Raw genomic sequence first — 14,262 nt, 5'->3', positions numbered from 1 at the left:
CAGAATTCTCCTTGCTTAATCCAGTGCCCTCTGAATTCTAGGAGCAACTCAAGTCCTAATTACCTTATGAATTTCAATAAAACCTTCAGTCATCTAAAGATAGAATAGCTGTAAGAACATTAGAAATTTAAGTGGCCTTTTTCTCAATTTACATGAAACATCTTTGATCAAAATTTAATCTAATTCAGAGTTTCATTCTAGATAGGTATCCCAGCTCAAATACTGTTCATTGGACCACCATTAACTAAGTACTGAAATGCAAGTGTTTACATACACACAATAACTATGAAGAGCTGAAAAGTTGCAAATTAGTCTTCCCACCAGAGGTTTCTTAACAGAACAGAAGCAGCTTCCTGTTTTGATACAGCAGCCCACTAATCTACAGTCTGAACAATTCACAGTAAATAGTCTCTGGCACAAACCTGCCGCCTCTTTCCTGGAAAGGAGAAGGGGCAGTACCTTAGACGTGCTCTAAAGCAAGAGCTCTTACTTACTGCTAAACATGAACAATGTCTAGAGCTCATGGAGATCTTGTTTTTCAGGAATCAGATTCTGTTCTTACTACCTGTAAGATTTTTGATCTTGGAAAAAGCCAAGGACAGCAGGTCCACAGGAAGTATAACTTTTTGAAACAGCATTTGTTTACATAGTATCACCACATTCGTAACCACTGATGAACTTCTTTTCTGAGAACTTAACCACAGGAAGAAGCGAGACAAACAAATTAGAAATTCAGGTAACTATGAAACACAAGCTATTTATAATCCCATTTTTTATTTTTATCTTTCAGTTACCCTGTGTACCAGTCTGAATGCTGACTTGGTTGAAGCTGACCCAAAGCAATGTTTCAAGTGAAAGAAAACTTTTGCTGGTTAAGTTCAGTTGATTTACTTTAGCTGTTTCACACATTGCATTTAAATTATTAAAACTTTTTGAATGCAAACACCTTTCCAAAGTTTGGAATAAGACTTCCAGCATGTGAGTTTTCCTAAGTGCTTCCTGTGAAGGGTTAGGCTCAGGATCAAGTTAAAACAGCAGGTGCATAGGATGGATTTAACATTTAGCTTGTGTAATTTTTAAGAAAATATTTAAAATGTATTTTGTAATTTATTCCAGCATGTGTGTCTTGTTACATATGTAAATACCAATAAACTTACCTTGATTTTTTTCTGTGCGTCTCATTTTGAAATTAAGGGGAAGCTGTGCAGTTATCTTTTGGCCTATAACACCTTATTACTAAAGGCGACCAGCATATGTAAGGAGAAGGCATAGAGAGTTTTCAAGATATATGGCTAACTGGAAACTTTTTCCTTTAAACAGCCTTGTACAAGATTTCTTCAATTAAGTTTTAGTCTAATGCTAAGTGTTTATAATATGAAGTAATTTGCATGAGCTCTTGGTTAGCACTCAAATCAAAATTTTAAAAAATTAGCTTTCATGGACCAGATAAATTCTTTCCTAGGTGATTAAACCACTAACATACCTTAATAAAGTAAGTACTCTCACACTTCTTATCAACCTGGCTGTACTGGGCTATCTTGATTATCACTTCAAAAGTTTTTTTTCTCTTACTTAATTGGCCTCTCAGAGTTGGTAAGACAACTCCCACCTGTTCATGCTCTGTGTGTGTGTGTGTGTATATATATATGTATGTTCCATTCTATGCATCCGAAGAAGTGGGCTGTAGCCCACGAAAGCTTATGCTCAAATAAATTTGTTAGTCTCTAAGGTGCCACAAGTACTCCTGTTCTTTTTGCGGATACAGACTAACATGGCTGCTACTCTGAAACCTTAATAAATATGTACTTACAGAACAAACACTTGCTTGGTGCATCTCTCTAAAGATGAAATTCACTTGTTCCAGCTTTGTGCAGGCAATCAGTCTATATTCAAGTGAACTGTGGAAGTAAAGAGGGTGAAATTCGCCTCAACCCATGTGGTAGTAGGATCCTGTATGACTCTGATCCCATCCTGAAACTTCTTTAAAGTACACTCTGTAGTGATCTATGCTTCCGTAAAGAGAAAGGTCTATGTAATCATTAGGTGACCAAAGTAATCCAAGCTGATTCAAAGCCTTTAGAATAACATACATGTTATTCTTTAAATACAACTAGTAAAACCATTGCTACATTTAGCTCAGTCATAAGAAGCTTGGTGCTTTTTTCAGGAGTAGATGTTGACTTTAAGTGACAGAAATTGGATTTCAACTTGTATTTGAAAGATGTCAAATTAAAGGTTGTATATTTATCAATGAGACTGTACAGCAAGGTAACATGGGCCATCCGATTATTCCATGCAGGATAAAAAAAGGAAATCATGATGTATGTATTTTATAAAAAGAAACTAGGTGGGGGCCTTTCAGATTTCAAAACTGGATGATCTTCCTGAAATTTAAAAAAAAAAAAGTACTAGATGTCATGATCAATAATGTTTAAACTAACACTCACACTTGAGATATCGTCTGATTTGCAATACAATGAAAAACTAAAACAAGCAGATTTTCACCACCTTATATGGCACAAGCTAGGAATTTTATCCTACATATATTTAATATCTGATATAAAAAATACTTCATTTTCAGCAAACGTCAACATATGTATTTACAAAACTTCAGAACAAAAGCAGCATTAATAAACACAGAAGTAGCAGATTGACATAGTGCTTTATTTAAGCTGTCTGTACGAAGGAAAATAATGTGCATCCCTATCATATACGTGTAAAAATACTAAGGATGTACAGTGTACAAAAACAGTTTCTTGTAGTTATTTCACATCCTTGTGGGTCATATACTTAAGGAAATAAACAGTTTAAGTATGACCAACAGTAATACGGTTTCTTGGGTTCATAGTTGTCTGCTTAATATCCTTAACCACATGACTAGATCTTGCATGTATCTAATGAAAGAACTAGCAAGATCAAGAAATGTCAAACTCTAAAGCTACAGGGAGGTAATTCAATTACCAATTTAGAGGTTTTTTATTTAAATAAATACTTTACATTTCATGCTTGCCTGTAATGCACTACCAGGAGCAAGATAAGGAAATTCTACTGTAGACAGTACAAACAGTAGCAGCAAAGTGTGTACATTGAGGTGTAACATATAGACCCTGCAGTTAGTAAGGAAGGACCTTACTTTTGTACTCTAGGAGAAGCACATGGCCCCTGCAAGAACAGTCAGCTTTAAGAAGCCACAAATAAAGATGACATGACATGTCAAAAGAAAAATGTAAAACAATACTGGAATAAATGTTCCTTTAGCAACAGGAATGTATTGGATTAGTGTGGAAAGCAAAGCTGTGTGCAAAACTGCCAAAATCCAAACAGAAATGACACATTTCCTCAAAGATGGCTGCAGTATAAGAGGGCATACTATATGTCATGGAAGTCAGTACAAGCTGGAGTCAAAGTCTGAAATGTACTATGATTGGAAGGCTCAAGGTACCAGCTACCAACTGCTGTCCAAGTCCAAACTACAGCTGAGGACAAGCAGAAGAGAGAGATGCTTCAGCCATCTCTCTCAGCACAGCTTTGAGATTTCTCTTTTGTCTATTTCGAACCCTGGTAGCAGAAGTCAGGAATTCCCAAACTCCAGGCAGCATTCAGTTAATATTAACTGTGTCTGTAATAAACTTGATAAAAGGTAATTGTTGAGACAGGTTATGCAATTCAGAGTGAAGTCTTAAAATTTTCAAATAATTCACTAATTGATATTTACTGCAAACTACATTCCAACTACATAAGCAATAATGATCTAGCCATGGGGCCTGTCCTACACATGAGGAACCATCAGCCCAAAGCACAACCCTGGCTTCTCATTAACTTCAAGAAATGCACAAGGTATTTATTGCTAACACAAACTGAAAATTAGAGAGGAAAATGGAGGCATATACTGGAGATTTTTAATCAACACAGTTTGTTTGCATCTATGAGGCATTTCTAGAGAACTATTCAATGCTCTATTTACTAATTAGTTCATTTAAATCATCACTATTTCAGTGTAGACATTTTTAGAAAAAGGTGCAGAATAGACCTACAATGTATTTACTGTGCACCTTTCCCTCTGAAGTGCCATTCTCTAAAGATGAGTAGTGTTACAAGGTGATAGGGTGAGATTATGTGGTTAGCGCATACACAAAGATACACCTCTTATCTGTTGATTATTAAAGATAAAACTTTGCTTAGGTAGAAACATGAAAAATTATCTGAATGAGTCTGTCTTAGCTGCCTTGCTAAAATGCCCATCTACCCCTTGACCACCTCAGCACATCCACTGCCAGCAGTGATCTTCATGCTAAGATATCTAAACTTTAAACAGCAAGAGGATAAGGCATCTGCATATGAACATTTCTTCTTTCAAAAGTCATTTACCAAGTGACACAATGCTATCAATAATACTCTGTAATATCACATTCTACATGGGAGCTAACAAGGTTCTTCAATAATAATCCCAGGGTTTTCTGATGTCGTTAGCAAGGGCACATACTCACCCTTACTGCACTTCCTGGCAGCTTTGGAATATCCCAACTCCTAGCACCAAAAGGTTTATTATTAAAATGATCTTTAATGAAGAACGAAGCTAAGGTTTGTGCACACATCCTGCTAAATACAGATCTTTAGAAATGAAAAGACAACATTTTCCTTTCAGTGTGGTGTTTACCATGATGGTTTTAAATTCAGTCAGTCAGTTATCATTGTCATACTTCACATGCTGGGTTTCATTACCTACTTGGTTCAGGGCAAATGTTCCCATCAATCTACTGTTTGCAGAATTATAATAAAGTGCTTTTCTTGCAATCATTGTGGTCTCAATTGTTTGAATGTATTTTCTCCATATAAAACCAAAAATTTCTATTGTGCTGCCAGGCTTTTATATTACTTTAGTGGAGCACAGACATAGCATTTTTGACCTCTTGGCACATGGAGTTGGAATGTCCTCATCTACAGCACCAAAGAATTATATGACAGTATTTCATCCACAAAAGCCCAATTCTAAGTAATATGTACAATTTCAGAGCCTTGTTAAAATTTCCACATGGGAGAAAAAGTGCGTTATTCTCTTCAGCTTGTACAGTCCTTCCATATATTACAAAATAAACTGCTGTAAGCCTGTTCTAAGATGTAGCAGCATTTGCAAACATGACGCATACAATCCTTATCACTAAAAATAAATACTACTGTGGTATAACAAAAAATATATATATATATTCAGAGTTAAACACCTGGAGAAAAGCTAATTCACAAACTCAAAATAAAAACAAATATGGCAAACACCTGTTTACCTTGGTGCACAAATTTTGGTGAAAAGCAATACCATTATGCCTGTCTACATTCTTCAGCCATCCGAGGTGATGTATATCAAGAAAGACAGAGAAAAGCATGAGAAAGATGTTATCTGGTGCAAATTATAAGACCTTTAAACAACTTCAAATGCTGCTTTTATGCCTTCGTTTCTTGCACGTAGAATGTTCAATTCTCCATGATTGCACGTGAATCTGGAAGTCTAAGTAGCAGGCTGGGTGAGCCCAGCCCTTCTGCTTCTTCTGTAGCATCCAACAGTAATTAAAAAATAATATTTATATATATATATATATATTTATATATATATGAACAGTTACAAGTTCTTCTCTCAAATGTTTCCCAAACGCATTCCAGCCAGATGTTAATGACATAGACCTGCTTCAAGTAATGATATGCCTAACAAAAACCTTGCATATTTACATCACCACCCCCTATCTTTCCTTGTTCTGACCAGCACAAACAGATGCAAGAAAACATTATAAACTCATCTTTTTAGACTAATTACAATTCTGATTTGTCTTCTAGAAGAAATGAGAAAATGCATCGGCAACCAACGTTTCTTTTAGTCCCCACTGTATACAATGGAGGATTTAAGTCGTCTGACTTCAAAAGATTTCAAAATTACTTCTTGACGTTGCTATTATACTGAGACAGTGGGAGCAGCAACAGGAGGAGACCTCAGACTGATACAAAATTTCATGCAAAAAACAAAAAGGCCTGTTGGAGAAGGAGGGAACTTTTCAATTTTGAATGACCTCTGAAAGTGCCCCTGCAATCTTCATGGCTAGTACTGGTGGTGATGTTCAGGAATCGTTTTCAGTGATAAACCTAAGATGACAGTGAAGCAGAACAAAAAAAAAACCAAACAAACAAAAAAGTTATTCTCGTCCGCTTGCAGAGTAGGAAAACTGAGGGAAATGTGGTCGCCTCTCGTTGTCCATGCAGTCCATACCATCCTCATCATCTGTGGGAGGGGAAAAGCTTAATGTTTTAATTTATTTACCACAAAATTATTTTATTTTCTAATTGTCTGTTAAATAACATTATTTCAGTGACTGTTGTGTAAAACCAGATAAAAATCATGCAGTTTACATAGGCTTGTGCACACACAGTAGAAATGACAGTGGTTTTGAGGGGGACTTTTCTTATGTAAGTATATATTTATAGTTTATTTCTTTTATATATGTTCAGAAAATTCCAACCACCTTTGCAACTGTCTACAACAGTCAACATGTGCCAGTTACAGACCAGTCAATATGGGCGATGGAAAGATGGGGAAGAAAACTCTCTGCTGTCTTAAGGAGCAAACTATTTCTCAAATTGATCGGGGAACTATATTTTTACAGTGATCAAATTTAAAGTTTCTTCTATTTTGAAAGATTTGTTATAGTTAAAATGGAGACTGCTGCTAGAACACGTAATAATCTCAAAATGGAAAAAATGTTTAAAAGAGTGACCACTGCATATAAGTTTCACATAGTATTTTTTTTTTTAAAATTGGATATATCTTTAGAGACTCCAATTGAAATTGTTCTCTTCAATGACATACTTATGTCTTCATATATTTCAGGCAAAGAATCTAGAATTAATGCAACTTTGAGTAATCAAGTACTCAAAAGTTAATAAATGTGGAGTTAACAATGAATACTTACTTCTGCCCCATTGTGCTTATGCTTTCAAATATACTATCCTTTTATATTTAAGTTTCAACTAGCACAATATATACTTTTTTAATATCACCATACTTAACATAAGTTACAGGATGTATTTAAAATAATCAGTCTGATTTTTAAATTTCAATGAGATCTACAAAATAGGTCAAGTGTGAAGAAAACTGGTTCTTCAACTAACAGTTGTACAGTAACTCCTCGCTTACCGCTGTAGTTATGTTCCTGAAAAATTCTACTTTAAGCGAACCCAATTTCCCCATAAGAATTAATGTAAATGGGGGTGGGGGAGGTTAGGTTCCAGGGAAATCTTTTTTTCCAGACAAAAGACTATTTTATATGTTTCAGAGTAGCAGCCGTGTTAGTCTGTATCCGCAAAAAGAACCGGAGTACTTGTGGCACCTTAGAGACTAACATAAGCTTTCGTGGGCTACAGTCCACTTCTTCGCATGCATAGACTGGAACAGGAAAGCTTATGCTCAAATAAATTTGTTAGTCTCTAAGGTGCCACAAGTACTCCTGTTCTTTTATTTTATATATATATATCTATACACACATATACAGTACAAGTTTTAAACAAACAATACTGTACACAGCAATGATGATTGTGAAGCTTGGTTGAGGTGGTGAAGTTAGAGGGTGGGATATTTCCCAGGGAATGCCTTACTGCTAAATGATGAACTAGCACTCGGCTGAGCCCTCAAGGGTTAACATATTATTGTTAATGTAGCCTCACACTGTACAAGGCAGCAGCAATGGAGGGAGGGGAGACAGCATGGCAGAGAGAGACAGAGACGTGCATTGCCCCTTTAAGTACGCTGACTGCACTCTAAGTACTTTGTCTTTTTAAGTAGATCAGCAAGTTGAGACAGCAGCTGCTTCCAGCAAGCTCCCTCCATCCTGAGCCCTGTCGTGTCCGCCATCCACCCCACCCCCAGCTCTGTGGAGATAAGGTACAGGAGCGGGGGGGAATAGGGGGACACCCTGACATTAGCAAGCAGGAGGCTGCACACGGCAGTGGGGGGAGGAACAGCTGAACTGCCGGCAATTGATAGCGTGGTGGGCAGCTGCCACACAGGGAACTTAGGGGAGCGGGGAGCTGATAGGGGGGCTGCCGGTCCACCCTGGTTCCAAGCCCCCACTAGCCAGCTGCAACGGGCTGCTCTTTCTGCAAGTAGTGGACAAAGCAGGCGGCTGCCAAACGACATTATAAGGGAGCATTGGGCAACTTTAAATGAGCATGTTCCCTAATTGATCAGCAATGCAACAACGACGTTAACCAGGACAACTTTAATTGAGGAGTGACTATTTTTAAAGTACAGGCTCAGATTCTTTAGTTCAGGGCAGTCACTTCATGCCACACCAAGATGTAATCTATCTCTAAAGTAGATTTAACCAGCCAGGGCAGGATCACTCATAAGGACGGCCACAACTAGGTCAGACTAAAGGTCCATCTAGACCAGTATCCTGTCTTCCGACAGTGGCCAATGCCAGGTGCCCCACTGGGAATGAACAGAACAGGTAATCATCAAGTGATCCATCCCGTCGCCCATTCCCAGCTTCTGGCAAACAGAGGCTAAGGACATCATCCTTGTCCATCTTGGCTAATAGCCATTGATGGACCTATACTTCATGAACTTATCTAGTTCCTTTTTGAACCCTGTTAGTGTCTTGGCCTTCACAATATCCTCCGGCAAGGAGTTCCACAGGTTGACTGAGGAAAAAATACTTCCTTTTGTTTGTTTTAAACCTGCTACCTATTAATTTCATTTGGTGACCCCTCATAACACAAGAACTAGGAGTAAATAACACTTCCTTATTTACTTTTTCCACACCAGTCATGGTTTTTTAGCCCTCTATCATATCCCTCCTTAGTCGTCCCTTTTCCAAGCTGAAAAATCCCAATCTCCTCATGTGGCAGCCGTTCCATACCCCTAATCATTTTTGTTGCCTTTTTCTGAACCTTCTATAATTCCAATACATCTTTTTTGAGATGAGGTGACCACATCTGCACGTAGTATTCAAGATGTGGGCGTACCATGGATTGATATAGCGGCAATATGATCTTTTCTGTCTTATTATCTATCCCTTGCCTAACGATTCCCAACATTCTGTTTGCTTTTCTGCTGCTGCACATTGAGTGGATGTTTTCAGAGAACTATCCACAATGACTCCAAGATCTCTTTCTTGAGTGGGAACAGCTAATTTAGACCCTATCATTTTATATGTATAGTTGGGATTATGTTTTCCAATGTGCATCACTTTGCATTTATCAACATTGAATTTCATCTGCCATTTTGTTGCCCAGTCACCCAGTTTTGAGAGATCCTTTTGTAGCTCTTCGCAGTCTGCCTGAGACTTAACTATCTTGAGCAATTTTGTATCATCTAAAAATTTTCCCACCTTACTGTTTACCCCTTTTTCCAGATCATTTATGAATATATTGAATAGGACTGGGCCCAATACAGACCCCGGGGAGACACCACGATTTACCTCTCTCCATTCTGAAAACTGACCATCTATTCCTACCCTTTGTTTCCTATCTTTTAACTTGTTACCAATCCATGAGACAACCTTCCCTGTTATCCCAGGGAAACTTGCTTAAGAGCCTTTGGTGAGGGACCTTGTCAAAGGCTTTCTGAAAATCTAAGTACACTATATCCACTGGATCCCCCTTGTCCACATGCTTGTTGCTCCCCTCAAAGAATTCTAGTAAATTGTGCGGCATGATTTCCCTTTACAAAAACTATGTTGACTCTTCCCCAACAAATTGTGTTCATCTATGTGTCAGACAATAATGTTCTGTACTATAGTTTCAATCAGTTTGCCCGGTACTGAAGTCAGGCTTACCAGCCTGTAATTGCCGGGATCACCTCTGGAGCCCTTTTTAAAAATTGGCATCACATTAGCTATCCTCCAGTCATTTGGTACAGAAGCTGATTAAAATGATAGGTTACAGACTACAGTTAGTAGTTCTGAAGGAACTCAACTGTGAAATTGCAGAACTCTTGGGTGACTACCATCTGGTCCTGGTGACTTATTACTATTTAGTTTATCAATTTGTTCCAAAACTTCCTCTACTGACACCTCAATCTGGGACAGTTCCTCAGATGTGTCACCTAAAAAGAATGGCTCAGGTTTGGGAATCTCACTCAGATCCTCAGCTGTGATGACCGCTGCAAAGAATTCATTTAGTTTCTCCGCAATGGCCTTATTGTGTGCCGCCTAGTGCCCAGCAGGGGAGAGAAGCTGCGGCCCCACGCCTGCCGGGGACAGAGAGCTCCAGGGCTGCAGGCTCCTACCCGCCCACGGTTCCACCCCTTTCTGCTCCTTCCCTGGGGTGCCGCTCAGGGCCCCCTCATTCCCCCCCCCCCCCCCGCAGCTCCTCAACCCATTTGCTACCTTATGTCCTCCCCACCCCCCACTGCGGCCCCACGACCGGAGATGCCCTGTCCCCTCGTCACAGCCTGAGGCCGCAGTGGGGAGTGAGTGCCCCCAAAACCCTCCAAGCTGTGAGGCTGCCTCCCGGGGCCGCTGTGCTTGGGGGTCCCAGTGCTCGGGCTTCCCCCGCCACCCCCTGCGCTTCTGCCGGGGATGCGTTGGAGCGCTGGGGGCTTCCCCTGCCCCCTCCCCACCTTCTGCTGAGGACACCGTCAGGGAGGCGCGCGGGGCCCCCAGTTGACCACCGCCCCTGGGCGCTTCGGCGATGCTCTGGCCGCTTTTTTTTTTTTTTTTTGTGGGTTTTGGGGTTTTTTTTCCCCCCCCCCCTTTTTTTTTTTTGCTTGGGCAGCCGGAGCCACCTTATGACCTCGTTACATCCGAATTCGCGTTATCGCGGGGCGCGTTATACCGGGGTTTCCCTGGAGTGTTTCCTAATATCCAACCTAGACCTCCCCCACTGAAACTTGAAACCACTGTTCCTTGTTCTTCTCATGGCCCAGAACTAATGTAGGAATGTTTACATCAGACCCTCCAGCTCTGTTGATAATATAGCAGAGAAAAGGAAGTGAGACCATACAAAGGGGTGGCTGGCTCAGACACTTGAGTTACATGCTAAACCTGAGCTGGTTTTTGGGCCAGCGGGGCTACCGCAATTCGGCAAAAATGCTAGCAGTCTCCAGGCTTCTCTAACATTGTGCAGGAGAACTGGCAAAGTACCAGTACGTTTTTAGTCACCTAACCACACTCCTGACCTGTGCTCTGTGCAGCTGAATTTCAATTTTTTTTTTTAAATTAAAAAAATTCAATTGTTTTCATCTGAGTGAAAGCTAAAGCAGTTTAAAATGCAGGGCTCTCTCAAACTATGTACAGTCTTAAAACTGGGATAATCTTAAACTTGGGACTATCTCAAACTCTAGGCCATTTAACTTAAAATATTCATGAAATTGATGATCAGCCCTGAATTAGATTCAAAGCTGAAGCACTTCATAATGCCTAAACTTTCTTTAGCAGGCCTGCTTTACCCTGACAAAAAATAGTCCATTTTTCCTGAAGTGTAAAGTTCATAGCTTCAAAATACTCAACCCATTTTCTCTAAACTGAGCTAAATTTAAACAAAATCTGATCCGTTTTTTTAAAGTTATGCATATACAAAAATTCTCATTCAAATGCATGGAGAAGATGGGGATTATTTTATTTAAAAAAATATGCAGAACTCAAAAACAGCTAAACTGGCTCTGTTCAAATTTACTTCTAAAAAACCCCACTTCTAGACTGGTGCACCACGCCCAGCAAATCTGAGTAAAAAAAGGAATGTGTTTGAGAAAGTTATAAGCCACCAAAAAAAGGGGGCAAATTAAACGAACTCAACCTTAAGTATAGTGTGTGCTGCCTTCATATGCTATAATTATATACATACTTTTTTGTTATGCAAAAGGTAATAAAAAACAATACACCGCTACCTCGATATAACGCAACCCGATATAACACGAATTCGGATATAATGTGGGGGGGCGGGGCTGCGCACTCCAGTGGATCAAAGCAAGTTCAATATAACGCGGTAAGATTGTTTGGCTCCCGGGGACAGCATTATATCGAGGTAGAGGTGTACCTTTTTAGAGAGGAAATCTATCTAAAATATTGACCACTGGAGTTTGGAATATTGTTTCCCATGTGATAACTTTTTTTTTTTATTAAATAAAATTTAGAATGATCAGATATTGATTTATAGATGTGTAGATAAACAGGGTAAATGCAATGTGTATGAAGAGTGAAACTCGCCCAAGTGCAGAGGGTCTGCACAAGGTGCAGTGCACCACTTAAATTAAATTAATAATGGCATTAAGGGTTCTTGTGTGTGGAGCCTGGCATGAGGCCTCTGCACTGGAGTGAATTTAATCTAAAACAAAAAAATCAGGCTGTCTAGACAGGAGATATCTGTTCTCTGTGGCAACGTGTGCTCTTTTCTGGCCTTGTTACAGAAAGGTATTTAAGTCTGTGCCTACCATCTTTAAACATGTGAATTGTCTCATTGGAGTCAATGGGAGTATACATATATATGCTTGAAATCTAGCATGTGCTTAAGTACTTTGATGAAGTGGGGCCTTTATTAGCAAACAAACAAGATGCTTAGAAATTGGCATTTGCCTCATTAAATAATTTATGGAATTGTGAAGTTGTTCAGAAATCTCATGGGCTAAAAATATGTAACCTTACTACGCTTACTGTAAGGAGTCTTGTGCCATACAGAACTACTCTTAGGCCTGGGCTACACTAGCGTGGGGGTTCGAACTGAGATACGCAACTTCAGCTATGCTATTCGCGTAGCTGAAGTCCAAGTATCTTAGTTCAACTTACCTGGCCATCCTCACGGCGGCGAGTCGACTGCCGTGGCTCCCCCGTCAACTCTACTTACTCCTCCTGCTGAGGTGGAGTATGGGCGTCAATTCGCGGATCCATTTATCGTGTCCAGACGAGACGCGATAAATCGATCCCCGATACATCGAACACTACCCGCCGATCCAGCGGGTAGTATAGACGTACCCTGAGATGGTTCCACATTAAGTTCCACTAAAAGGGGTGAGAACACTTTCTCCATTAGAATGAGTAACCTATTTCATATCAGTCTTTATAGTATAGGTACACACTGATAATCTATCTTCTCAACTGTAGTTATACAGCGCTTTTCAGGCTTACTTACATTTTTCAGGTGGAGTTATTGTAATCGTCTGAGCTGTAAATTCTTCATCAAAATATCTGGTGTCTGTCTCAGATGTCACTTGAGGTTTAAAAGGAGGTACAAGCTGACGGGAACAAATAAACAAGAAGAGTAATGTTAATATACCTGAATTCAACCAAATTATTGTCAGGAGTAGACATGCCTGCCTTGAGTCCAGCCTTGAGTGCAGGGGACTGGACTAGATGACCTATTGAGGTCTCTTCCAGTCCTACATTTCTCTGATTCTATAAAGATCTCATGTAGCTCAGTGGTTAGACCAAAAGACTTGTAATAGGAGGATCATGGAGTGAATGACGGTTGAGTCCCTGACAGCTAATATGACAGGCAAATCATTAGACTTTTGTGTGTCAGAGATGCTAGTTTAGAAACTAGATAAGATCAGGAGCACAAAAACAAAATGACTTTTCTTAGATAAATTGCACTATAGAAAGATAATTAACTAGAAACTCTGAATGGGGTGTTTAGGGTAGATAAAAATTAATGATATATATTTTTTAATTTAAGGTTGACTTTTTAAATTTAAATACAGTTTTATTTTTAAATTATAACAGCCTATGTTAAGGCCTAAACTTACTATTATATGTTAAAATCATTTAAATTAATTCTAAAAAAAATTAAGCAGCACATTTGTTGCCAAGTTTTAAAGAAAGTCAAACCACTGAACTGATGAAAGTTACTACTAAGCACTTGGCACTAGAATTTGCTGAAGTACCAAACCAGCTTTTGACAGTAGTATCCTCTTTTGCAGATGTAAAGAGAATATTTTCTTCATTTTAGTTTATTTACCTAGTTCAGTCCAACACTAATTCATTCAAAGTTTAGCAACTGACAGGGAGCTGAAAAGGCAGGAAAGCTTGTTTTCCTTTTCTAATCTCTGAATAAAAACTAGGTGTGGGAGAACGAGATCTACTAGTTCTAAAATCTTAAAAGACATGGTAAACAAAAACAATCAGTACAGTTCACTAACTACAGATAATACTTCCTTTGTTTAATAAATCCGTTAGTTTTAAATGCAAAGCATGTTTTGATAATTTTTTATAAACTTATCCATCTAGCACTGAAAGGTAGTTTTATGTAACTGATAAAAAATGTGTCTTAGGCATTTTAATTACCATCCAA

At 39.0% G+C, this 14,262-nt stretch overlaps 2 protein-coding genes across 4 annotated transcripts in view; one reads left to right on the top strand and one right to left on the bottom strand.

The window, feature by feature from the left end:
- The window catches only part of SDCCAG8 (serologically defined colon cancer antigen 8), a 158,443-nt gene extending 157,332 nt beyond the window's left edge, over positions 1 to 1,111 (top strand). For both annotated transcript variants that reach the window (XM_026649650.2, XM_026649647.2), the window contains one exon: positions 791 to 1,111. In XM_026649650.2, the coding sequence (XP_026505435.1) occupies positions 791 to 818 (28 nt within the window). In that variant the 3' untranslated portion in view covers positions 819 to 1,111. The remainder of the gene's footprint in view (positions 1 to 790) is intronic.
- Positions 1,112 to 2,614: 1,503 nt separating this feature from the next.
- AKT3 (AKT serine/threonine kinase 3) overlaps positions 2,615 to 14,262 on the bottom strand; it is a 246,903-nt gene continuing 235,255 nt past the window's right edge. For both annotated transcript variants that reach the window (XM_024210264.2, XM_024210265.2), the window contains 2 exons: positions 13,105 to 13,207; positions 2,615 to 6,262 (listed from right to left, as the gene is read on the bottom strand). In XM_024210264.2, coding sequence (XP_024066032.1) covers positions 6,177 to 6,262; positions 13,105 to 13,207 — 189 coding nt within the window. In that variant the 3' untranslated portion in view covers positions 2,615 to 6,176. The remainder of the gene's footprint in view (positions 6,263 to 13,104; positions 13,208 to 14,262) is intronic.

The sequence above is a fragment of the Terrapene carolina genome, unplaced genomic scaffold (assembly GCF_002925995.2).
Source record: "Terrapene carolina triunguis isolate 2854851 unplaced genomic scaffold, T_m_triunguis-2.0 Scaffold85, whole genome shotgun sequence".
Taxonomy (NCBI): domain Eukaryota; kingdom Metazoa; phylum Chordata; order Testudines; family Emydidae; genus Terrapene; species Terrapene triunguis.
This window is presented reverse-complemented; position numbering and strand designations above follow the sequence as displayed.